Below are 27454 nucleotides of genomic sequence, written 5' to 3'. Positions count from 1 at the left end.
CAGTTTGTTTTGAGATGTTTGTAATTTTGTTTTTAGCGCCTTTGAGGTGCTTTGGTACCATGAGGTGCAAGCATAGTCGTAGTACCCTTGAATGAGTGCTCCTGCTAGAGTCTTCAGGGTATTCTTGTTTACCAGTGAGGAGATCCGGTACAAGAATCGAGTTCGTTGGTTGACTTTTTTTTATTACATTGGATGCCATTTTGTCACAGGAAAGATTTGCCTCTAGGATGGAACCCAGGTAGGTAATATCTTCTTTCCTTGTGACAATATTGTCACCCACTGTAACTGAGAAGCCGTCGGTCTTGCTGAGTTTGTTATTTGAACCGAAGAGAATGGACTCTGTTTTGCCCATGTGTAATGATAGTTTGTTATCAGCGAGCCATATGCAGATTTTGCCTAGTTCTGAGCTGAGGGTTTTTTCAACCTGTAACTTGTTCTTGTCAGAGACCAGCAGGGCTGAGTCGTCCGCAAACAGGAACAAGTTGCAGTCACAAGCTGACGACATGTCATTTGCATAAATTAGGAACAGTAGCGGACCTAGTATGCTTCCTTGTGGAACACCACAGCTTACTGTGAGGGGGGGGGGGATAGGGTACCGTTTACCTCCACCATCTGCTCTCTCCCCTCCAGGTAGGATTGCATCCAGCTCACTGATAGACTATCAAAACCAATTGCTTTTAGCTGTGTTCTGCACTTACTGTAGCTCTCTTCATTGTGTGATGGCCTGATTAAGATAAACGTGTGCATCTGTTGTACCTTAGAATAATAATTTCCTGATGCTATTTTTAGAAAGGCGCGACACCCCACCTGTCCTGGGAGCATAGGCGAGGGAATACCAAAATTGAAGCCTGGCTTTGTTTCTTTATTTTGAGGTAAGCATTAAGCGATAATATTGTGATAACAAATGTTAATATCTGTTACTGTTATCTGTGTATGTTTATTCAATTCTTAGCATACATATTTCAGAAACAATGCAGTAGGAAGGACACGCACAAATGCACAACACAAGTGTTCATTACTCATGGGGCAATGTTGTGTGCTATGCATACACTATTTATATCAGGCGTATTGCTATCCTGACACAAATTGTACTTACCTACACTATTCTTACCCTGCCTACTTTTATACACTGCCTATCAAATTCATGTGTCGGTTCTATGCTAATTTGATCTCACTATACCTCCTACTGTATGCACTGTAATTTAAGACTTCTTACTGATGCACTGCTCTGTTGTATGTTAAATACCCTGTTGTATGTCCGTTCTATTTTTATAATTTTTAGACTTTTTAAACTGAATCATTTTAAACTATTTTTATTATTTGTATTACTGAATGAAACTGTAAACAGAGAGCCTATTGGGATGCTAGATCCTAATGTGAAACACTGTGATTTACCATACCTTGACCAGTCTATCTTTTTTATGCTCGCTTATGCCTCTATTTTTTACTGTTGTGAAGCACTTTGAACTGCAACCTCTGTATGAAAAGTGCTATACAAATAAAGTTATTATTATTATTATTATTATTATTATTATTATTATTATTATTATTATTATTATTATTATTATTATTATTATTATTATTATTATTATTATTATTATTGCATTAATTCAGTAACAAATAATGTAGGAGCCATTATGATGGTGGCATATTATTTTATTATTTGTAATATTATTATTGGACACCTGGTGGCAGGTTTTAGATTTGACAGCACTGGTTAGGTATTTAGAGGGTCACAGGTGCAGTAATCATCAAGGACACAGGTAGTGAGGAGCACACCGTTCTTACCAGAAGCTCAGCAGCTCAGCAGCCAGAAGCAGAAAGAAATAATAAATATAGAATACCATATAATTCCTACAGAACCCACACTGGCAACAATTGAATGTACAACTGCAACTTCAGCAATAATAATAATAATAATAATAATAATAATAATAATAATAATAATAATAATAATAATAATAATAATAATAATAATAATAATAATAATGGCTTGGATTTATATCTTCATGACACCTAGAGCGCTTCACAGAGTCCATTATTCGTTCATACACAGTCATACCGGTGGTGGTAAGCTACAATTGCAGCCAGAGCTGCCCTGAGGCTGAAACACCCCTAAACCTGGAATCACGACTGGACATCCATCATTGCTGTGTCTACTGCGTAAGATCACTCCCTACCATACCTGTGAAGTAACGGGCAAGAGAAAGCAGGACATTGGAAAGGAAAAATTGCCGTTACAGATAACATTCAGCCTGGTTTCTTGTTATAACAAGATACAGATCTGGGGAAATCTATAAATTGTGGCAATGGAGGAGCTGTGTGGTTTCTGCCTGAGCGACCATGACGGCTTTGTCTAACTGATGATAAAAGTAAACTAATGAATACCAAATTGGATGTACAAATGTCACCATATAGGCCTACCTTACATCCCCAGACCATTTTACAGGTGATTCAAATTAAAATGAGCCCAGAATTATTTTGGACAACTCGCAGCAACTCAAGTTGCCATACAATGTCTTGTTCCTCTCACTCGGGGGGTAGATCTCTCGCGGGGTAGATCTCTGTCGGTTCTACAACTTTCCAATGCCCTTCCATCAGCGAAAACGTCAGGAAAAAGATCGAGCCCTGCTGTCCAAACACTCCTGCTTTCCAAGTGACAGCTTACGCAATGCACTTTGTGAAGGCATTTCATCTTCTGCTTCAGTATTTACATTTTCCTTGCATCTTCTTGCAAGTGACAACTGTTGTTGTATCTTCTGTGAGGCTTTTACACATAGGTCCGCATTTTGACAGGTCCCATGGAGAAAAGCTATGTCATGAATGTCAGAGTATGTGATGCATACTTGGACAGCGGGGCAATGGCTGATAGTGGCTGATAGTAGCGCGTTTTGAATGAACTGATCGGTTGGTTGATATGTCCTAATTGTGCAGGGTGTTGTGGAATATTTAAAATGAGCCATCGACAGTGAACCATAGAAATTGAGATCGAGTCATTTGTTTACAAAAACATAAAACATGGTTTAATATCTGTGCTTCCACAGAGATCAGTTTATAGAGAGACACACATGTGTACACACAAGCGTCTGACCAAAAAGTGACCAAGAGGTCTAGTCAGAACGTACATTATACACAATTGAAATGACGTCCATATATGACAGAAAGGTAAACAAAATGGGCCCAGTTAGGGAAATCAATAACAAGACTGGCTCAATAGCCTTTGTTATATGGCTTAGCTGGGGAGAGAGATAACCTTGGCACTCTCCACTGCTCCCACACTTAAATGGACAGTTGAATATGTAGCCTAGTGTCAGACTAGTTCACTAGTTGGTCTGTACAGAGATAGAATATGTATTTTAACACAGATGTATAGACATAGATAACATTATAACTATTTTCGATTTACATGCTACCCCTCTGCAATACCATACGCAAATTTGGCATAAACTTTCACTTTTACGCTGATGGCACCCAATTATATATACCTATTAACACTTTGAGCGCCAGCCGTGTTTTCCTTTTTACCGGCTGGAATGCCACCATCCACTCCCAATGTTAACGTTAATATCGCTTAATCTATGTTTTAAATTATGGCTATGTGTCTAATCTGCCCGTCGCTTATCAAAGAATCATTTTCCAGTCAACATTGTCAAGGCAGATTGTTTTTTTATCGCTTCATTTCCGTTTGATAGCATTTTGAAAATCACCCGTTTTCGCGAAAAAAACAACCCATGCCTATGATAATCGCTTTTTACTGGAATATTCCAGAACGTTGTCATTTGTCGGCCTATTTATGAATCGTTTTCAAATAAACGCTAGATGATCGATAGTATATGTGTGCGCACGCACGCTCGTGCCGCACGCTGATAATCATTGCTCTTATTTCCTCATGGCTTTTACAGTCAAAACAGCCATATCACATATCACATAAACGCTTATATATCCGTGAAAACGAGTGATTATCCTAACACTGATAACATAGATTCCTTACCTGAGGTCAGATGGTATCCAAATGGTTTATTCCAATTTCCGATCGCCATTCGAAAAAATCGATAATTGTATTGATCCATCGTGTGTACAGTATAACCCATATTCGCCGTGGCTCAGAGGCTCCAGAATGAACTCTGGTAGACCCCGGCTGCATGAGTGAGAAGTAAAATGTGGAGTCAGAAGTCCATTCTCCCATTCACTTTCAATGAGTCCATTCCAAAAGGGTGATTTACCATCTGGGAGACGATAGGGGGCGCTTTTTTCACATCTGAGAGCCGGCGGTCCCTGGATCTCCAACGGTAGGCTCGCGTAATGCAATATGATTTCAGATCGCTAATAAAAAAATAAAAAACTACTCGTGACGTGGCATTCAACGGTCGGGGGGTAAACCCGAGAAAAGCCGTGAGTGGCATACAAAGTGTTAAGCCAAATGATTCCTCCCAATTACAAAATCTTGAGGCTTGCCTGCTTGCCGTCAAAAAGTGGATGTCGCAAAACCTTCTACTCCTTAATGCAGATAAAACTGAGATGTTAATTGTTGGCCCCCCAAACCACAGAGGCCTGTTTCAGGACATCTCCCTCAACTTTGATACTTGTCATGTATCCCAGAGCTCCACCATAAAAAACCTCTGAGTCATTTTTGATTCCTCCCTCTCATTTAATGCACATATAAAAAAATTCACCAAAATTGCCTTCTTCCATCTTTGTAATATCGCAACAATTCCCCCCTTTTTAACTCTGGCTGATGCTGAAACCCTAATTCATGCTTTTGTCTCATCACGTCTAGACTAATGTAATGCACTTTTTTCAGGCCTACCTAATTCAATCTAACTAAAACTAGAACATTTTATCACATCACACCAGTTTTGTCCACCCTACACTGGCTTCCTATTCAAGCCCGATCTGACTTTAAAGTGCTATTCCTCACCTACACAATTTTAAATGGGCTTGCACCGCTCTAGTTTCAAGTTTCAAGTTCAAGTTTCTTTAATAGTTGTCATACAGAAGTACAGAATACTTTCATACAAAATGCTTCTTACTGTTACGCTCCAGAGACTGTGCTAGACAAGATAGTATCAAATAACATAGTATAGCATGTAATTTAGAAGAAGAAAATGAGGTCACAGTGTTCGGTATAGACATATGTACAATGTTCTGAGTTACCATATAATATACAATACTATGCAGTGTACTAATGTACAGTACTATATAGTGCAAAGCAGAAATGGGATGAGGTACAATTTAGGTACAATTTACAGTAAGGTGTACGAGTTGTAGTGCAATCCTTCATCAATAAATATAAAGTGTGGGGAGTGGGTGCTACAGTGTGTTTGTTTAAAGTGGGTGTGTGCTATAAAGTGTGTGGAGTGGGTGCTACAGTGTGTTTGTTTAAAGTGAGTGTGTGCGTGTGGATGTGTGTGCTATTTGCGTTTGGTGGTTGTTGTTGTGTAGTGTTCATTGTTCGTTTAGCAGCCTGATGGCCTGGGGATAGAAGCTTCTTCTGAGTCTTTCTGTGCTCGCCTTGAGACTCCGGTATCGCTTGCCTGACCGCAGCAGTTCAAAGAGGCAGTTGTTTGGGTGACTGGAGTCTTTAATGATTCTCTTAGCCTTGCCCTTGCAACGCTTGTTGTAAATGTTCTGGAGGGTGGGGAGCCCCCCTCCAATTGTGCGTTCGGCTGAACGTGTCACTCTTTGTAGTCTGCTTCGGTCTTGTGCAGTGCTATTCCCAAACTAGGAGGTGATGTTGCCGGTCAAGATGCTCTCTATTGTACATGAGTAGAAGTTCTTAAGGATCTTCTGACTGACTTGGAACTTCCTTAGGCGCCTGAGGAAGTAGAGGCGTTGTCGTGCCTTCTTCACAACACTGTCAATGTGTGTGGTCCATGTCAAGTCCTCGGATATGTAGGCTCCGAGGTACTTAAAGCTGTTCACTCTCTCAACCGGTGCCCCGTTGATGCTGAGGGGGCTGTAGTCCTTGGCCCCCGACCTCCTGAAGTCCACAATCATCTCCTTTGTTTTGCTGACGTTCAGGGAGAGGCTGTTTTCCTGGCACCATCCCGCCAGGACCTTGACCTCTTCCAGGTAGGCCCTCTCGTCGTTGGCAGAGATCAGGCCCACCACCACTGTGTCGTCAGCAAATTTGATGATTGTATTGCTACTCCGCTGAGCCACACAGTCGTGTGTGTACAGGGAGTAGAGGAGGGGACTCAGAACACAGCCCTGGGGGGCCCCTATGTTGAGGGTGATTGATGAGGAGGTGCAGTTGCCTGCTCTCACCACCTGGGGTCTGCCAGTCAGGAAGTCCAAGACCCACTGGCAGAGGTCATAGTTCAAGCCCAGGTCCCTGAGCTTGGCTATGAGTATGGAGGGGACTATGGTATTGAATGCCGAGCTGTAGTCGATGAATAGCATTCTCACATAGTTCCCCTGCCTCTTGTCCAGGTGTGATGCTGCTGTGTGCAGCACATGGGCTATGGCGTCCTCCGTGGACCTGTTGGGGCGGTATGCAAATTGCAGGGGGTCCATGTTGATGGGGAGGGAGGAGCAGATGTAGCCCTTTACTAGCTTCTCAAAGCACTTCATGGCTATGGAGGTGAGAGCTACAGGGCGGTAGTCGTTGAGGCAAGCAGGCTTGGATTTTTTGGGTACAGGGATAATAGTGGACTTCTTCAGGCAGGTGGGGATGACAGCCTGTTCTAAGGACAGGTTAAATATGTCAGTGAATACTGGGGCCAGTTGGTCGGCACAGACTTTTAGGACGCGGCCGGGGATGCCGTCCGGACCTGCTGCCTTCCTGATATTCACTTTTTTAAAGGTCCGCCTCACCTCATGCTCTGTTACCCTGAACACTGCGCCTCCATCAGCAGCCGACCCCCCCCCCCTATCTATCTATCCGATCTCATCTCTCGATGCTCGTGCTCTGCGCTCACAAAATGCGGGGCTTCTATCGATTCCTAGGGTTAAAAAGAAATCCGCCGGCCACAGAGCCTTTGTCTACCGCGCTCCCTACCTGTGGAACAAATTACCTGCCGTCGTCAGGGGCGCCTGCTCTGTCGAAGCTTTTAAATCCCTGCTTAAGACCCATCTTTTCTCTCTCCTTCAACCTACCCTGATCTCACCTGGTCGGGGACTGACCCTTAGATTAATCTGTCTAGTTTAGTTAGGATGTCTATTTGCTCCCTTGTCTGCTTTTCTGCAGACATAGGAGAACCTTTTAACCTCTGTCTCTGTCTTCACAATTTTCTTATATACTATGATTCTACTGTCACCATGTATGCACTTTAGTGTTACATCCCCTCACACTCCAGTTCTCAGGCTGCAGCTGGTTTGAAAGCGAAAGTAAACCGGCTTCTCTGCTGGCTGTGGCTCCAGGGGAGTTGAACAGTTCTGTTTCGTATTCGCTCTCGCTCGGCATCGCTCTCTGCACTATCTCGCATATGTGCACGCGCACTGAATAAAGACCACAAATGTACCTTTAATCCCAATATTCGTCTGACCACACCCCTATCAGCTTACCCATATAAGCAGGGGTGGGGCCACCCACTCGCCTCCTTCTCGCTTTCACCACAAGGAAGAAGTGCCTCGGTAGATCCCCACACTTGACACCATGCTGGAAGAAAGGATTAGGAGCAGCTTTGGGAAACAAGGATACGTTGACATCATATCTTTATTTTCTCTCTCACTATTTTCGAGAAAATACGGCGATATTGTCTTCGTACTGGAGTGTCTGGAAGATGATGATCATTCTAAAAATCCTCCACCGGTTTTCGTATTGGGAGTTCGTGCCGCTACATGCTTTTCCAACTGCAGTCCTTGCTGTGTGCTGGTTGCGGTAAAGGCACAGCTGGGCTGTAGGACGCGCCGCGGTTGTGAGACGCGGTGGGTTCCTGGTTCTGGTGAGTTATGTTTGCTGGCAGGCTTCACTTGTCTGTTAGTGCTATGGGGGCTACTTGACGATGTTTATGAAAACCGGCCCCAGGCTAGGGTCCTTTGTTCAGTCTCCTAGACGACAGAAGACCTTGGTCTGAAGCCATTTTAGTTTAACTAGTGGGCCGCGACCATTAACACTGGTGATCCCTGTGTGTTCTGGACGAGTGGATATCTCTCTGTCCCGTGTTAAGCCCCTTCTTTCATATCCAAATGAGAGTATTCCTTCACGAGGAGATATGTGCATGGATGTGCGATAGCGGCAGATCCATGTTCAAGTCAGCTACACAGGCCAGTTTGGTATTGTGCTGATTCCGTCGGGTGTTGGTAAAATCACCGTTGTAAAGCAGTGTTGACATCTTGTTTTTCTTTTCTCTTAAAAAGTGAGGAGAGGTTCAGAACGGCGGCCTGTCTGGGTGAGTGTTATGTCATTGTATACAAGTTCAGGTGATAGCTGCTTAGCTTACGGTTAGCCAGTCAGCTGTTAGCTGCTGCGTTAGCCTGCTGGGATCGCTGCATGGCCTACTTAGGTTGGGCCTACTGTTAGCCAGTCAGCTGTTAGCTGCGGCGCTAGCATGTCGTGTTCACTAGGTAACGTTAGCTTGCTGCTATAGGCCAAGGCCTGGCGCGGGGTAGCTTCAGCTCCTCGCGCGTCGCCGCGAGCTCGCTTCTGGTCGCGTGCGCCGTTAGCTCGGCGTCTCGCGATCAGGGGCAGTAGCGCCCGAACGGTTGGAGCGGCCGTTAGCTTAATGCTACTCTGTTGAACGTGCTTTGATTATAACATGTTTTTAAACACTCTGGACTACGACGTTGTCTTTGACAGGAGATGTTCGTCGACCCTGCCCTGAGCCAGGACGGCAAGGTTGCGTCAACAAAGAGGACTGTAGTGCGGGTTGGAGCGGCGACGCTGCCCAGTTCGAACAACACAGGAGCGGCTGTGTTCCTATGGTGTCTTGTGACTGCACTTCGCTGATCTACGTTCCGGGTAGGACAAGGTTTGACCAGACCTTATAACACGTCTTCTGGTTTTACCTTTCTAAATGTTTTGTGAATAACGATGTTTTCCCAAAACGTGTGTTGCTGCAATGCATTTAGGATACGACGCGAGTTATGTGTGAACTGTCTTTGTCACTGGCAGTTAGCTTCTCCATGCAAATCGGGTTGTTACAGAAAATGATCTGGTTGTTGTGTGAGAAACATCATGTGTGTTTATATGTACCGTGTACTCACAACTAAGGTAACTAACCTATGAAGCTATGCTTAGTGACAAGTGAGTAAAAGAATGTTCTTTTCTCAGCCTGTGATGACAATGAACAGTGTTCACATATTAACAGGTTTTCCTGTTTTAACTGGCCGTATTAAGGGTAAAATAAGAGGATTGTGTTTCCCCCCGGTTCCCTGGGGACTTTTTCATCCTCCTATCAGACATGTTGCACTACATTGTGTCTTTTGTGTGGTAGGGATGCGATGTAACCCTTAGCTTGATTGCTGAGGTTGTGCTAAAACTGCTGGAGAAACTTTATTTTCCTAAAAAGAAAAGATTGTTTGGTCGCTGTCGTGTGTGCTTAGCAAGGCCTGTGGCCGATACTAATCGAGAATTATGTATTCTCTCATTATGAAAAACGGCGTTCCTCTGTAGAGTGTTTTTGCCATTTTTTGTAGGTGATGATGGGTTGTGTGTGTCATGTGACCTACAACTGGGTTGGACTGGCCACAGAAGCACATGTGTATGTTGGACCGGGGCTCTTAGAGCCCTCTCTATTCTGTGTTTTTTTCCTTAGTAAAAATCAGATAGCAGGTTAGCTCATGCGCTGTGTGGAGCTGTCAAACGCTTCATAGAGCTGACTATAACTGTGTCATATTCTCTTTTTGTCATTACATCGTATCATGGGTGTGGGGTCGTAAAGGGGTGAACTGGTAACCTTTCCTCTCCTCCTTGTTTCTGTCGGTCAGGGGTACACCCCCTGTCCTTCAAGGTTCCCGTCACGTGGCGGTTCGGCACGTTACGGGGGGGGGGGGGAGGGAGTTTCCTGGTCCCACGGCCTGGTATATTGGGCGTGTGCACCGCAGGAATTCCCCCGCCAAAGAGTACGTCACTGTGCGCGTCTCTGTTGGTAGGACTTCCGTGTGCTGTTCAGGTCCATGTGATGGATCTGTTTCAGGGGGGTGGTCAGGGCTCCTCCTCACCAAGCGCCTATTCGGGCCTTCTGTGAGTTCGGACTCCTTCTTCCATGTGAGGGAGCCTCCATCAGAGTACAGAGCCTTCCTCCTCAGATTGTCAAAGTGAGTGGACCCTCTAGAAGGTGTCCTATTCTATTGTATATGTATTCGATTCAATTCGTTATTGAGTGTGTATGGGTTCAGTGCCTCTTCCCCGGAGAGCCCTAAAACCATTTTTTTACATGGCTCAAGGTGCAATATATTCTTTTCAATCTGTACAGCTCGCGTGGGAAGTCTCTCTGGGGATCCCCGTCTCCTTCCTATGGGAGGGTGGTGGGATGTGAAAATGTGAAAATTTTTTACCCCCGGCTGTGTAGACTGGGATACATACTGTTGATGCTTCCTTCTTTTCTATTCAAAAAGTGTTGGAGTTAGGAAGTGTCACACCCCTCTTGTCGTTCCCCTGGGCGCCTTGGGGATTCAATGACAGGTCTAAATAGCCTGTTCATTGATGGGGGTGTGTCCCGATGCACGTATAGTGCTAGCTCGCTGTAAACAGGCGACTGACTGGCACGCCTTGGTTGCTTGTGGTTAAAACGGCTTTTTATAAAGCAACTGAGATGGGGGTTTTTCCTCTTCCGACGACCAAATCCCACGACCTGGGTTGGTTTTCGACGGATTCTCGTTCATGTCTGGGAGATGATGACGGAATGGATCTGAACATATGTAGAGGGGTCTCACGCCCTTGGGGTGGGCCACCAGGCGCGGTTCGCCCGAACGTCTGGGTGGCGCCTTCTTTTCATGTTAAGATCGACACGCATATCTGCCCTTTCTCCTGGAGTAGGCATGTCGGCGTGGTTAGAGCACGGGACTAGTTCTGGTCACGCTGGTCCGGATCAGTTGAACCCGTTGTCCGCCGGGGATGCAGATCTGCTGTTCTGGTACCCTGAGGGACTTGGGCTTTTTTCAGGGGGAAAAATGCCAGGTCGGTCCGGGTGTCACAGGGTTAAGCGCTATGGAGACCCTGGTTGGGTACGTTTTTACTCAGCACTGTCGTAATGGCTTACGGCCATGCCATTCTGTACACGCTCGATCTCGTCGGATCTCGGCCGCTACACAGGTTGGTCCTGGTTAGTACTTGGTTGGGAGACCGCCTGGGAATACCAAGTACGGTGTGCTTAGGGGCTGGTTCTCCATTCTTTTTCGCTCCTCTCTCACGCATGGCGAAGAGGGGCCTGTGGGGGTGGTTTTTGACCTCCTCTGGTGACCCTGTGCTTCCCGTACCGCCAGGCCCGGTCAGAAGTAATGTTTCGTCGACCTGTAGGCCTGGGTTAACCCTTTTTTGGAAACTGAAACACTTGTACTGCGGTATAGCCGGTGTATACCCGCAGGTGTGTTTTGGAGTTTTTTCTTGAGGGGTTATAGGAACAACCACCGCATTGGGTAACACCAAGGTGGTTGATTCCCTGGTGTGTTGGAGCAGTGTCAACTCCCGGGTTCACCGTTGAGGGTGCCCCTGCACGTTCATGACGTCTGCCAATCGTGTCAGCCTTCTCTGCCTCGACCCCTCTGGGTGGGGGTTTTTAAATGGAGGCTTGGTCATGCAACACCGCCAGCTTACGCTCCTTCCGCCGGGGCGGCTGTGTTCAGCTGTCCCCTCTGGCGCCTGTCTCGTCCGCAGTCTCCAGGCTAGGGTTAATAGCCTGTTGCCTGATTTTTCCCCGGTGCGCTGCCTGCTTCCGTTGGTTAACCTTTTTTTTTGTGTGCTTACGGCCATGCTGACTGCCTGTTGCAGGGTCAGTGTGCCAGGAGGTGTACTATTGGGGGGACGGGGCCCGCTCGGCTGAGGGGCCTTTGTCCGAATACGCTGGCGATGTGGGGGGCGGGGCACTACGTGCCCACCTGGTGGGGTCTTGATGCTGGCATCATGGACTTCTCCGGGCCCCCATTCCAGGGAGTCCAGTCCTTTTGGTGGGTCTGGGTCTTCCTTCGCGCTCCGCTGCTACGGCCTTGCCACGGGGTTGGGTTTGCCCTTGACCCCGTGATTCTGGGGGCAGTAACGAGGTTGTTCCTCCGTTCGTTCCCGGGTGGCATGCGGGTTGTGCGTGTGTGTAGTCGTGGGGTCAAGCCACGGTCTGCTCACCCTGTGCGTTGAGTTGCTTGAGTGCCTCTTCGCACGGCCGGGTCCGTCGCCCTCCCGTGAAGCCCCTAATAGGGGGGGTGCCCTCCATTAGGGTGGGTCGGGGGGGCTCGGCCCTCCCTGTTCTGATGGTTGTGGGGGCTGTCAGCGGGGTGTATTTGTCGGCCGTTGGCTCTCGCTCGGCCTCCCTTGTGCAGAGAGCGATGCCGAGCGAGAGCGAATACGAAACAGAACGTTAGGTTATGACTATAACCAAGTTCTGTTAGTATAGCGACGCTCGGCATCCGACGCCGCTGCAGCCTTTGACCTCGCCTTGTGGCGAAAGCTTGGGAAGGAGGGGAGTGGGTGGCCCCACCCCTGCTTATATGGGTAAGCTGATAGGGGTGTGGTCAGACGAATATTGGGATTAAAGGTACATTTGTGGTCTTTATTCAGTGCGCATGCACATATGCGAGATAGTGCAGAGAGCGATGCCGAGCGTCGCTATACTAACAGAACTTGGTTATTGTCATAACCTAACGTTCTGGCTCTGCTAGCTTCTTTTCTATCTTTTGGCGCTTTTTTGGTGGACAAACCACCGCACATGTGCACCGTGACTCGTGACTGGAGACTGGAGACGGTTTCAAACTGTATTTTAAATTAGAAAGCAAACAAAATAAATGGACAAGAGAAAAATAAATCTCAATTTGGTCAGTATTGTCATTTGGACAAGCAAAGCCATTACTTTAAGTTGCAGGCAAGAAAGACAAGTCTGTCCACTGTCTCTGGTTTTAAAACTGCCCTCTTGCAGGTCACACAAAAAAAATATTTTTTTTTTTAATTTTTTTTTAATATCAATTATTAAAATATATCGTGATAATTATCGTGATATCGCCCAGCCCTACATTCTTACCTTCAAAATAAGCCATCACTTGTACAAATTGGGTGGATACTTTTCAATCTATGTCTTATGAATCATACTGATACCACACTACTCATTCCTGAGCAACAGGGTTTCCAAAATACCAAAGCAATTTCTCAGCCATTCCTTAATGACTACTTTACCCAGAAAGCAATGTAACACCCCCCCCCCCCCCTCTTTCCATGTCGCGCAAAACTTTTTTTCAGAAATTTTCGCTGATGGAAGGGCATTGGGAAGTTGTAGAACCGACGAGATCTACCCCATGAATATTTTCGCGCCGATATGTGCGTGCCCATGGGAGCCCACCAAAAAAATAAACGCACAGACTTCCGCCTTCCTGTCTAACTGGTGACGTTGAGCGGTAACTTCTGTAACGGGGTAACTATTGAAACGCTCTCACACTCTACTGAAATGCTCTCACGTATACTACTGAAACACTCATTACATACATATGTCACCAGACCCCCACGGGAAGTATCCAGGTCTAAGGTTAAAGTGTGCAAGTGCACGGATACACTTCCCAAAGGGCTCAGCCGACCTACCACAACGAATTTCCCCAAGACCACAAACAGACACGGGAGAATGCTTTGAGAAACCAATAGAAAAGATTTTATTATAGGAGAAATAGATATCTAACACATAAGGTTTATACTTTACATAAATAATTACTAGCTAACATGTTGCTAAAAGACCCACGCCTCCTAGGCCTAGGGTAGTTAAAAAGGAGGAAGCACTCAATGCCCTGACGGCCCACCCCAGGCTGTTACTCCTACCCACGCTACCTATCCCCGCCCCTAAGGCACTACACACGTGGATAAGAGTGCTCACACTGCACACGGGTCGATGACTATCACCCAACTAGTCTAGAATCACACTACACCTTAAAACACAGTTCACTGCAAATAGCATAAAATAGATATATCACACCATCTCTCGGGGAGTCACGGCAAATGATTATAGAGAACACATGTTATGTCAATACACACTGAGTGTCACACGGTAAATTAAGGGGGCTGGGATAGGATAGTGGGTGCTGCTCACCGCTAGGGGTTGTGACCAGGCCTAGAATACTCCTCTCATATCCTAACCTAGGTTTGGGGCAGTGGAAGCGCTGAGTTACAAACAATACAAAAAGGTTAAAGATGACCGGGGCCCAAAGGTGAGGGCCGGAAGGACGCCTCCCCCTTCCGCTCCAGCAGCCCCTCACGCCTTCGGGCTAAAACCGTTTTGTCCGTAATGGGGTGTTTAGTGTACCCCAAGCGAGGGCATATAATAATGTCCTCCCGCCTGAAATGGAGAACAAAGTCAGTAACAGCAAAGTCCCCCGTTCGCGGGTTAGTCACAATGCACAATTATATATATTCTCCACACGATAAAAAAGAGAGGCGGTTCACAGAGGGTGGAGCGTCCAAAATACTGTGCTCCAATCTTCTACAGTTTACTGGCTTACTGCATGCCGTTCTGATAATCCATAGCTCCACACCGTTAACATCATTCACAATTCCAATGCAGTCATTGTTCTTCTATTCCTCCACTGACCGCTCGAGAAACAGTTCGCTTGTCATGCGCGTATTCTGATATCTTGTATCCATGTACTCACGGCGTGCAGTGTTGCGACAATGTCTCTCCTGTCTGAGGCTCCACCCGTTCCCCAGCAGGGTGAACGCCGTCGTCTGCAACAAGAAAATGTTCCACTGGAGAAGAGCACAAGGCAAAGAGTTGCGTGTCCCTGTACTCCGGCAGCTCCGCGTCCTCTGGTGTCGTCCTCTCGACTCCCGTTCCACTACTGTCCACCATTGATCCACCTTTCAACAGCGCCCGCACTTCCGGGCACCGCCCCTCCACGTCAGCCAGTCAATCCACCTCTTGCTCCCTCCAACGATACCCCCAGCTGCGTAAGAAAGAGGGAACACATGTGTAGACTGCATGACGGTAATTAGGCTACCCCCCCCTGGTGGTCCTGCACTCGCCTGCTGTCGCTGTCCTCTGCACAAAAGCACCATCCTCCTAGGACGGCTCCCCACTCTCCCACCGGGACTTCTTGGACTCCGTCTAGACAAGAAAGAAGGGACAGCATGGTGCAGTACAGTGACGCCGATTCGAATACACATCATAGGTAGATATACACTTGCCTGTTACACCAGCCAGGTAAGCATTTAGGTCCTCCTCTAGACCATCCCGGGGCATGTCCTCCTCTTGGGATCCCGCAGGTACATCCACAGCCCCATACAGACACACACATACCCCCACCCGTGACACATACACATTTGAAACCTTTCAATAGTGAATGTAAGAGCGTTTCAGTAGTATACGTGAAAGCATTTCAGTGGTGAGTGTGAGTGTTTCAATAGTGAATGTAAGAGCGTTTCAGTAGTGAATGTAAGAGCGTTTCAGTAGTATACGTGAGAGCGAGAGTGTTTCAATAGTGAATGTAAGAGCGTTTCAGTAGTATATGTGAGAGCATTTCAGTAGTGAGTCTGAGAGCGTCTCAATAGTATTGGCCTAATCCGCCCCTCATAACACAGCATAAAACAGGGATGCTGTTCAATTACTTCTGACGCTCACTGACATGGATTATACTGTTCATCCTTCTTTTAAAGCTTCCTGGGGACATCTACATGTGCTGGAAGTGCTACTTCAGAAGTACAACAATGCTTGACGAAAATTAAAGATACTATTGAGGTGAGACTGAGTATGAAATATAGCCATGTCCTTAGTTATGCTCATCACTGAACACTAATGCAAAATCTGTTTATCCAATTACTATTGTCTTTTAAAATATTTTATATGAGAGTTTTCCCCCACTACTGCTTCCCATTCTAACTGATGAAAGGGAGAGATGTTTTATTTCTGAGTAGGAACCTGATCGGAAAAAACACATGTCTAATCCTTATATCTTGCCTTTCCATTGTTTCAGCAATCTGATGCTTTGTTGTACGCTCCTTCAATGGACGACATTGAGGTAAGTTAAAGTAGAAGGTTTGCTCACATGAAATAAGGAGGGGAGCCACACACTCCAAGCTCTGGTACAAGGAATACATGTATTAGGCTGTATAAAACACACTCCATATTCTGATTTAAGGGATACATAGGATATGAAACACACTCCATACTCTGATGCAAGGAATACACATATTAGGCTATAAAAACAGATGTTTCCACATATATACTTAGTTCTACAACTATTGACAAGTCCATGTCCACGGTTGGCTTTTGAGGATGCTCAACTTTCTTTAAATTTTTTTATTTGGTTACCACCAAATACGTAGAGCTGTCCCCAAGCCTGTTTTTGGGATTCGAACATTTGCCAGGGTTTTTCGAATGGACGTTTGTACCATCGTTTTTAATCATGCAAAAAAATTGCTCCTAAATACTTTTTCTGGTTCAGTACTGTCGAGTCTTAGCACACATTTCCGCATATAACGAAACGAATATGCGCACATTGCTGCGATTATTAAGAGTACTGACTACGTACTGGTCACGGGAGGCTTCAATAACGTTTGGATGATAAACCATTTTGTGAATACTTTTGTTGAAACAACATCTTTGTTGGCCGACGGCTCCTGCTATCTTAACGTTAGCAAGCTAAAGGTCTGTGTTACAGGATCGTTTGAGCTCAGCCCTACAAATACGTCCATCAAATCTGTGATTATTTTTGCCACTGAAACAGAAATATCGCTCTGAAATCCTGCAAGGCATGTGTTGTTGTAGGAAGACAACACTGGAAGCTGTGTAGTGAAGTTGTTGCGTTGGAACAGCTAGCTTAGCGTGATCTAAAAGACAAAACAGTGGTTCATGTTTGTGCATTTCCAAATTGTGCAAAAAAACTTGTCGTCCACTTAACATAACGTTCATAGACCATTGATATGGACATGCCGTTCCATGAACGGAGAGACCTGCTGTAGACAGAGTGGAGGTAATGTAATTATTACAAATGGTGACTGACAATAAGCATTGAGTATATTGCTGTGCATTGTTATGTCTGTGGAGTGAGACATAATAAAATCAGTAGCGTGTACTGTGTGTGACTCCGTGCAATATCTTGTTATTGCTGCTGCCATGCTCTTTATGAGGCGTTCTAAAAATAGATTCCCCTAAACAATTCATGCAAGTACTTGATCTGGGACAACATTACTCATGCCCATCCCTAGGCTGAATGTATTCCTCATCTTGGCTAGCTCCTCCTAATACCTGTATGTGCTGTATTATCTTTAGTTTTGTTGATTTCTAAATCAGCTGAGCATAATTTAAGAGCACGGAGTGATCAATTACAAAAAAAACAATGCAGAATGACAACAAACATGGGGAGGCAGAGGCGCACACGGAGCACACAGCAACTGAAATGACGGTTTACAAGGCATAAAAGCATGTCAAAATATGGAGACCCTCTCAATAGCTTAGCTCCAGCTTAGGGCATTACGGCAAGAAGACTACAGTATGCAGCATGTTTATAAGCAGAGCTCACACAGCCAGACAGGGCTCACATATTCCTCTCCCAAAAATACTTAAAATTAAAAGAATTCAAATATAGTGTTTGACACATTTGATTATCAGATCTAGCTTAGGATACCTCAATTCCTTTCTGCCAAAGCTGCCATTTAGATCTGCATACGTTTAAACAAAATTAGACAGGTGTAGTAGACCCTGACTCTGACCCTTACAAGCAAACAGAAAGCTGGTTGACAAACCCAATTGCACCCAAAACAACTTTGTATAGGCCAAAGACCTCCTCTTGTGGCGATCATTGGTGACGAAACCAAGAGGGCAGCTTAGTGAAAAGGCTCCCAACAACCGTGCACGATAAAAAAAAAGAAGAAAAAAAAACGTATATTTAAAGTTCTTAGATACAGCACCACTATGTTGAAACCTTTGGCAAACAAACAGCGTGTTCATTTTACTCTGGGGCGCAAGCATTTTGCTTCAACACCCTCGCCAAGTCCACGGAGAGACAAGGAAGCTAACACTAGCTACATAGCTGAAGTTCTTCACGAGATAGAATAACTTTATAGGAGCACCCGGTAGCCAGAATAGCCTCCATTGGTGAGTGTTGTTTATGAAGCTACGCTGCTGAGAGCTGTCATTACAGCTACACAGACTGGAAACAAGCCGACCAGCAGCTGGCAACAGGCACTCGCATAGTGGTAAAACTATGGAAATACCATGATATGCAGTAATATGATATAGCAATATACAATATTGTTGCAATATCATATCATTACCAGTCTAATTTTGACTTCTCGCCATTGCCATCTTTAACTAATTTTGTGTTTTGTATGTTTACAATGTGTATTTTACTTTTAGCTGACATCCGCTTACCTTACTAAATGGCATTCATTCATTGATGTTGAAAATACTCCATGAGACTTAAAAGTTGCTGGAAAGTTGCTTGTGAATATCATGGCACTGTTTTACTTGCACTAACCATCTATACAAGCTCTGCATGTTGAACTTTCAGTTGGGTGTGCTTGTCAGTGTTTCCCCTAGGATTTATTTCAGGGGGGTGGTAGGCCCCCCAAAACTACTAGTGTTGCCGCGGGGCACGCGTGTCACGGATATGTGGTGTCAACAGTGTCGTCAGTGATAGTATCGGTGCATTTCTCTACACTGAGCTGAAATGAAACAATTGCACATAAATTAGGTAAATAAATATTACAACACATAAATGAACTTATTTACAATTTTACTAATCTTTTTGTTGTTGTATATTTTAAAGTTAAATGCATCAATCTAGTGCACTTTGAGAGCAAAATAAAGAGGCCAGATCTATGATGAACTTTGGCTCAAAAGACAAAATCGACTCCCAATCCTCTCCTCGGAGCACCCTAGCCGTTCCATGTATTTGTTAAATTCCACCACCAGCACACCTGATTCAACTTAACAAGCCCTTTATTAGTTGAATCAGGTGTGCTGGTGGTGGAATTTAACAAATACATGGAACAGCTGGGGTGCCTCGAGGAGAGGTTTGAGAACCACAGTACTGGACTAGAGCATACATTTGAGCCATCAAAGAAATGAAGCAAAAGTGGTTACCTGTGTTGAACTGGTTTATTTTTTAGAAAATATAAAAATATACTGGATTACTATTACGACTACTACCACTGCCAATACTACTGATACATCCCTATTGGCAATGTATCAGTCTAGGTAATTAATGGGAAACACTGAGGGAGGCACATACAACACTCATAACTATTTACAGTGTCAGAGCGAGCGCACTCAAGTTGTTAGGAAATTCTGAGTGCACACTGGACGCTCTGACCAAAGAGTCCGTTTATCAGAGCGGAGCAGATTTTCAGAGTGAATTTAAATCCGTTTTTATCTTTTCCAGTTTTCGGATATGAATTTTCCTGTTTTCGGATTTCTCGGTTTTTAATTTTCCCGTTTTCGGATTTCTCTGATTTAATATTTTTTTTCCTTTGGATTTAACCAAGAAATATTTTTAACTAACTTTAATAATAGCACATCTGCAAACAGTGCCAGTGTAGTTCAATGTTCAGTGCCAGTTAGGTTATGAGGTTTCTTTTTTTCAATTAAGTTGTTCAGTGCAGTTCAACTACCAGTGCAGTGCAATAACAAAATAATAAGTAAATAGTTAAATAATACAAAATAATAATTAGTTTAAAAGAAATCAAGAAAAAAACTGAGAGAGAGACTGAGACTTGTTACGCGCGATGCTAGTCAGTCTCAGTCTCGGAATGGATTTGGTTAGTTTTTTCTGCGTCTCTGTAGATCGTGCCGCACCACCGTTTTAAAGTCTTAGTGAAGATTGATTTATATGAAAACCGATTTATGTATAATTTAGCTAGCTCACCAACGTTACTGTGATTAAAGCAAACTTTAATAATAAAAAAAATGTATGAAGAAAAACAAATATATAGGCCTATATATATTTTTTTATAAAAAATTTTTTTATTACAATTCTTTCAGGGGGTCCCGTTAGCCCGCCAAGGCAATAGTAGAGGAAACACTGCTTGTTATTAATTCCTGGGTGCTCCCAGTTGATATTTGTGTGGCTTGTAGTAGAGTAATACAGTAACATTTGTGAAAGTGAAGGCATAGTGGTTTTCATAATTACTGCCTAGTGACTTGGAAGTTTCATGGAGTATTTCCACCCATTTTCAAGATCAATGGCAGTAGGGCTCTACCCGACTCCGAATTTTCTTTCTCAAATCGGATTTGGCAGGTTAATATAACGATTCAATGATTTGTTTTATAAATATATATATATATATATATATATATATCATATCATTGAATCGTTATATTAACCTGCCAAATCCGATTTGAGAAAGAAAATATATATATATATATATATATATATAAAAAAAAAAATGCCATCAATGCATTCAGCCTGCGTGTGGATTTGCCAGAATAATGAGACAGTACTAGGGTTGCCGCGGTGATGTGAAATTCCCCATGACTCCCCCATGTATTACCGTTGACACTGGACATTTTACATAATGATGCTGTGTCTAGTCTGTTTTTAATTAATTTTCAATGACTAGTATCCGTTTGTTGGACAGATGGAGTTGATGTTAGGTTCTAATTAAAAAAGAAACCAACGAACAGTAATACCTTCTGTAAATTTTCGGACAAAAAAATCATCACTCAAACATACTTTTGCTGGTCTGGATTGATCCTCTGAGCTCCTCTCCAGTCGAGCTCCAGTAAAGCTTTCGTTGCTGCAGGGTTTAAATCCAAAGGATTGCCAAATCCTTGTGTTGCCTCTAGAGTCTCTAGAGTCTAGACCCTTCTTTTTCTCCTTCGACATTGACATTAGGCCTTTAAATTCCCAAAGGAACATAGGCTGTCGACGAAGCTCCTCCATCCTCTCCGGTCTTGTGCCCTCCGCTCCAGATCTTGCCAGGACAGCCCTTCTTTCTTCATCTCCTGTTCTGTGGTTCTTCTCCAGGTGGTTTTTGTGGGTTTGTGGGTGCCCTGTGGGTTCCATGTCAGTGCCTGCTTTGTGATTGATTTCCTTCTTCTGAGTGTGTGACCTATCCACTTCCACTTCCTCCTCCGGATTTGAATTTCTATTGTGTCCTGTTTGGTGAGTTCCCACAGGTTGGCGTTAGAGATGGTGTTGGGCCAGTATATTCCCTGGAGGCATCTGAGGCACCGGTTGGTGAAGGTCTGTAGCTTATTGAGTATAGTGGTGGTGGTTTTCCAGGATTCTGAGCCATATAGTAGAGTGGTCTTTACGTTTGAGATGAAGATTTGTAGCTTGGTCTTGACTTCCAATGTTTAGCATGTTGAATGTTGTCCTTGCCTTTCCAATCCTGGCTTGGACATCGTCTTCCGTACCCCCTTCCACAGAAATGATGCTTCCAAGGTAAGTGAAGCTGTTTACCTCCTCTAATGGGTTTTGGTTATGGGTGTGTTGTTCTTGCTGTTGATACGCGTTATTTTGGTTTTGGATGAGTTTATTTTGAGCCCGAGCAGAGCAGCAGTTTCTTCCAGTTTTCCTGATTTTTCCTGCATCTGTTGATGTGTGTGAGCCAGTAGTGCCAGGTCATCAGCGAAATCCAGATCTTCCAGCTGCTCTGTCAAGCTCCATTGTATGCCGGTTTTTCTGTTGCTGGTTGTTTCTTTCATCACCCAGTCTATGCAGAGGAGGAAAAGAAAGGGTGAGAGCAGGCACCCCTGCTGCACACCAGTCAGGACCTCGAAAGCTTCTGATATACAGTACATCCTTCATGGAGGACTTGACATCTCATCCCTTGGTAGGTGTTCCTTATGATGTTGATGATCTTTGCTGGGATCCCATAGTGGGCCATCAGTTTCCACAGCATTTCCCTATCCACGCTGTCAAAGGCTTTCTCAAAATCTATGAAATTCACATAGACAGAAGAGTTCCATTTAATGGACTGATGATAATCCTAAGGGTGGCGATTTGGTCTCCACAGGATCGGTTGTTCCTGAAGCCAGCCTGGTTTTCCCTCAGTTTCTCATCTAACCACACCTGGAGCCTTTCTAGCAGGATGTGGTTGAGCACCTTCCCCGGTGTTGAAAGGAGCATTATTCCTCTGTAATTTTTACATTCTCTGAGGTCTCCTTTCTTGGGGATTTTCACGATGTGGCCATCTTTCCAGTCAGATGGGACATTTTCTTTCTCCGAGGTGGTTTGCATGCGGTGGTGGAGCATGTTGGTGGAGGTTTCAATGTCAGCCTTAAGAGCTGCTGGGATCCCGTCTGGTCCCTCTGCTTTTCCTCCTCTTAAAGCCAGATTTGGGGCTGGTGGGATATCTGCTTCCAGTTAAGGAGGCTGCCTGTTGACCAGATCTCTGAAGTGTTCAGTCCATCTGTTCAACTGTTCTTCCTTGGTTGTGAGGAGTACGCCCTGTGGGTTTTTGATGTGTGCCTGTGTGTGTCTGAATTTGCCTGTGAGCTTTTTGGTAGTTAGGTATAGGTCCTTCAGGTTGTTCTTTCCCACTGCGTCCTCTTCCTCCCGCTGCTTTTCTCCTTCAAGTGAAGTTAAATCTACTATACTAAAAGAAATGAAAGTGAAACATAAGCTGCTCTGTACTGCGAAGTCAGCGGACACAAGTTTATAATGTTGTCTAAGTATTGATAATATATTTGACAAATGAGCAAATATGCGAAAATTAACTAAATGGATTCATATATATACTTTTCATATTATATAAACAAAGGGTCGAGAATCTCAGTCAACTGAGAGGTATCCAACTGATATTTGAATCATTGATTTTCAGGGGGCAGCCCTAAATGACAGTGGGTAGGCTAAGATCTACCAAAATATACACTTTTTACACCTATGCACACAACTTGTATTAACTCATTCAGAGCCACGCCCCTTTGACCATATTAGGGCTAGCGTGCCAGTAAGGAAGTCAATGGGAGGTTGGGGAAATTTGCGAACGCCTAAACTATATCTTAAATTATGGCTAGGGGTCTAAAACACCCCTCGCTTATCAATGACTTGCTTGCAGTCAACATGTATGAAACGGATTGTTTTTTTATTGGTACATTTCCGTTTTATACCGTTTTGAATACGAGTATAGTTTTGGAGATTTTGGAGAATTCCAGAGAAATCCGCGATAATAGCCCTTTACTGGAATACACAAAACATGTTGTAATTTTTCGGCTGATTTATGAATTATTGATAGTATATGTGTACTTATGCACGCTAGAGAAGCGGGCTGAAAAATCGATGATCCATGCCGTGGATACGGCTAACGTTACGCACACACACACACGCTGCGATGGCGGAGCAAAAAACATCTGATTAACCCAAAACTGGTGACATAGAGTCCTTACCTCAGATCAGATGTTCTGCAAAAAGATTAATCCAATTCCTGATCGCCATTCCAAATATTGATCGCGTTTATTGATAGAATGTTATAGCACCAAAACACATAATCGAAAGCTGCTCCGAGCCTCCCAAGTGAATGTGGTAACAGATACTACTTGCCCGAGATGGGAGAACCAGAGTTTTTCTCTGATTCACAGTCCCATCCAATCCAATCCAATGATGTGCAATACCATCCGGGAGACGATAGGCCCTTTTCGAGCTCAGACCCATTCCCAATGATAACGTCAGGCTGGATGGATGAAAAATGTATGGATATTGCTAATAAAAGAAATAACAATTAAAACCAGAGTTTTCTCGGGTCTTGGCACTCAACGCATGGCGAGTTAACCCGACTAATCTCGTGGTTTGCACTGAATGGGTTAAAGACAATGACAATCTCTGGTAATGGCGAGAAGTCAACATTAGACTGGTATGGTCCTTTAACATTATAATCTTCATTAGTCTAATGTTAGTCTAATGTTGCATTCTTTCATATTGCCAAATCAATATGAATTAAATTATTGTTAAACCCTAGATTGAATTATATAATTTGAATTATGTTTTATAGTGGTTTCTAACTTTAGTTTTCAGTCTATATTTCTTTTTCTCTTAGGCAAATTGTAAAATTAAGTCCTTGAAATGTTATATCAAGGAGTTGAAAGTGATCATGTTTGAAGAAGACATATTGCGAAGAAAGCCTAATGAAGCTGCATGCATCTTGCATTTCAACGAAATACTGCTCTCTCAAGCCAGCTCTGTAAGTACTGTCTACATTTTGCTCTGTTTATGTTCCAATGTTAGTGGGTATTTGAACAAATATGCGTCTTTGTAGGGCTGGATCCGCACAACTGATGTACAACACTGCAATACACATGCAAAATAAAGCTGTTCTGAGGGAGCGACAGTGGATCAGGAGGTAGAGCGGTCGTCTGGTAATCGGAAGGTTCCCGGTTCGATTCCCGCTCCTCCCGGCAGCGTGTCGAAGAGTCCTTGAGCAAGGCACTTAAACCCTAACTGCTCCAGATGAGCAGGTTGGCACCTTGCATGGTTGTCGGTGTGTGAATGTGTGAGTGGATGGGTGAATGTGAAGTGCTTTCGATAAAAGCGCTAAATAAATGCAGACCATTTACCATTTCCCCAGCATACTTTATATTAGTACATATTATACCACCCATGCACATGAGATGCACATGCAGGTGAACAGGCGTGGCACATACAGGTGCAGCTCAATAAATTAGAATATCGTGGAAAAGTCCATTTATTTCGCTGCATTGATGCAGTAATTTGTGCAAAAGGCCCCAACTAAAGCCCCAACTAAGTACTGAGTGAACAGGCTGACATTTCTATATTAAAAATATATATTATTTGATTGGTTCCATGTAATATAAGACATTTCTGAGATACTGAATTTGGGGTTTTCATGAGCTGTAAGCCATAATCATCTAAATTAAAACAAATAAAGGCTTGAAATATTTCACTTTGTGTGTAATGATTGAATGTATAATCTATGAGAGTTTCGCTTTTTGAATTTAATTACTGAAATAAACTTTTCCACAATATTCAAATGTATTGAGCTGCACCTGTACACACATCACCCCCTCCATCCCTACTACACAATATGCCACTGTAGATTTTGTATGGGGTTTATCCCCATCTATATAAAAAAAAGAACAACTTCACACTATTACTATACAGTACAGTACAGTATGCATCAGGGATATTATAGTTTTATATAAAACATTCTAAAACACCACACTGGAGAGTTATAATAATAATAATAAACTTTATTTGTATACCACCTTTCATACAGAAACTGCAGCTCAAAGTGCTTCACAACAGAAAAAATTCCACATAAAGTGCAGACAGGCCACCTTGTTTATGGTTTGATTCAGTTTTAAATAGACAATAATAAAAATAGTAAGATAAAATAGACAGAGTAAAATAGTGCAATAAAATAGTAGAATAGAATAGATACAATTATTTTTTCTTTTTTTACAGTCGTCTTTACCTTCTCTGTTTGGTATCCACAGTTTAAAACTTGACAGTCTTCCCTCCTGTTTTATATCCACTTTGACCCTTTGAACCTCCCACTCAGGGCAAACCTCCCTCCCAGGGCGCAGTTCCCTCTCTCAGGGTGCAGATCTAGGCCTGGGTCTTACAGTTTTAAAGCCTGACAGTCTCTTGTTTGATACCCCCACAGTTTAATACCTGGCCGTTTTGAACCTGTAAAAAAAAGTTATAGACAGAGTAAATTAATATAGTGCAATCAACAGCATATTGTAAGTGGAGTGTATTAAAAGGCTATGGTGAAGAGGTACGTTTTTAGCTTATTTTTGAAAATATTAAGAGATCTAGCTTCCCTAATGTCCATAGGTAGTGTGTTCCATAACTTTGGTGCATAGTTTGCAAAGGCTGCATCCCCGATTTTCCTTAGACTGTGACTTGGAACCTTCAATAGACCAGTAGTAGATGATCGCAATGTTCTAGGAGGCACATAGTTGACTAGAGAATTTGCAATATAGCTTGGTCCTGTTCCATTTAGTGCTTTGTATATAAGGAGGAGGACATTGAAATCAAATGTTACCGGAAGCCAGTGTAGGTTAGCTAATACTGGACTGATGTGGTCTCTCCTCTCGGTTCCAATTAGCCTAGCTGCCGAGTTTTGAATGAGTTGGAGTCGTTCTGTTTTTTTTGGGAGGCCAGTGAGGAGTGCATTACAGTAGTCAAGTTGGCTTGAGATAAAGGCATGGATCAGTTTTTCAGCGTCTTTTTGATTTATAAACGGCCGTACCTTAGCTATGTTTCTAAGGTGGAAAAATCATGTTTTTGTCACCTTGTTGATGTGTGATTTAAAGTGGAGATGAAGCATAGCGATAAATACATATTCATAGCATCACATTAGTATTTAGATAAGCCACAGAAAAAATCACGTTATAAAAATAAGCAGTTTCTAAGAAAAAACTATTTGTTATGTGCATTTTTGAAGCATTTATCATTATGGGCGCGGCCATTTTGTTGCTGACGTCATGGGGCTGGTTTGGTGTATACACTGCTGGTTAGCTGCCTATAGTGAATGGGTCAGTCAGTAAATAAAATGCTGCCTACAAAACAATGGGACCGCGGTGGTTCTGTTTGTATTGCTCCTGGCTGTTCAAACTAATTTTACAGTGTGAAAGAGAGGAAAGTTGGTTAATTTCCACAAACTACCAGTGAAAAAAACAGTGTTGTTGGCACGTTGGCTCAGGCTGGCTGCACTCAGGCGGCGCGACCAGCCTGTTGGACAGGGAAGGAGGATCTGCAGCGAACACTTCATTGCCTCAGATTATGTTGTTGGGGGTGGGATGTTTGTCCAGAAGACCACTAATCAGCTGAAGCCGGACGCGGTTCCCTCGGTCTTCGACAGACAGACCGGCCCAGGCAGTTCAGCGTCGCGGAGCATTCAGCCTGCTGGCTACCTAGATCCACTTCAACCAGCGTCGCGGAGCATTCAGCCTGCTGGCTACCTAGATCCACTTCAACCAGCGTCGCAGAGCATTCAGCCTGCTGGCTACCTAGCTCCAGTTCAACCAGCGTCGCGGAGCATTCAGCCTGCTGGCTACACAGCTTGTCGGTGTGCTAATAGCCTCGGCAAGCTAACGGTAGCTGGCTACACAGCTTGTCGGTGTGCTAATAGCCTCGGCAAGCTAACGGTAGCTGGCTACACAGCTTGTCGGTGTGCTAATAGCCTCGGCAAGCTAACGGTAGCTGGCTACACAGCTTGTCGGTGTGCTAATAGCCTCGGCAAGCTAACGGTAGCTGGCTACACAGCTTGTCGTGTGCTAATAGCCTCGGCAAGCTAACGGTAGCTAGCTCCAGCAGCTTGTCGGTGTGCTAATAGCCTCGGCAAGCTAACGGTAGCTGCCGGCTCCAGCAGCTTGTCGTGTGCTGGAGCCTCGGCAAGCTAACGGTAGCTGGCTCCAGGCTATTAGCACATCGACAAGCTGCTGGAGCTCCCGGCGCTCGGCTGGTTGAAGTGGAGCTAGGT

At 44.1% G+C, this 27454-nt stretch overlaps 1 protein-coding gene across 4 annotated transcripts in view; it reads left to right on the top strand.

The window, feature by feature from the left end:
* Positions 1 to 27454, top strand: part of LOC311231987 (interleukin-15-like) — an 87078-nt gene that overhangs the window by 52020 nt on the left and 7604 nt on the right. Inside the window, exons 2-4 of one of the 4 annotated variants that reach the window (XR_014619898.1) lie at positions 790 to 872; positions 15719 to 15800; positions 16036 to 16080. Coding sequence is in view for 2 of the 4 variants with exons in the window: in XM_084318635.1 (XP_084174761.1) it covers positions 15719 to 15800; positions 16036 to 16080; positions 24044 to 24187 (271 nt within the window). In the remaining 2 variants the exon portion in view is untranslated. Of the gene's footprint in view, positions 1 to 789; positions 873 to 15718; positions 15801 to 16035; positions 16081 to 24043; positions 24188 to 27454 lie in introns of all 4 variants that reach the window. The other 3 variants (XM_084318635.1, XM_084318636.1, XR_014619897.1) reach the window with 3 other exon arrangements.

The sequence above is a fragment of the Notolepis coatsorum genome, assembly GCF_963971535.1.
Source record: "Notolepis coatsorum genome assembly, chromosome: 7".
NCBI classification, from domain to species: domain Eukaryota; kingdom Metazoa; phylum Chordata; class Actinopteri; order Aulopiformes; family Paralepididae; genus Notolepis; species Notolepis coatsorum.
The sequence above is the reverse complement of the archived record's forward strand: the minus strand, read 5'-3'. Positions and strand labels throughout refer to the sequence as shown.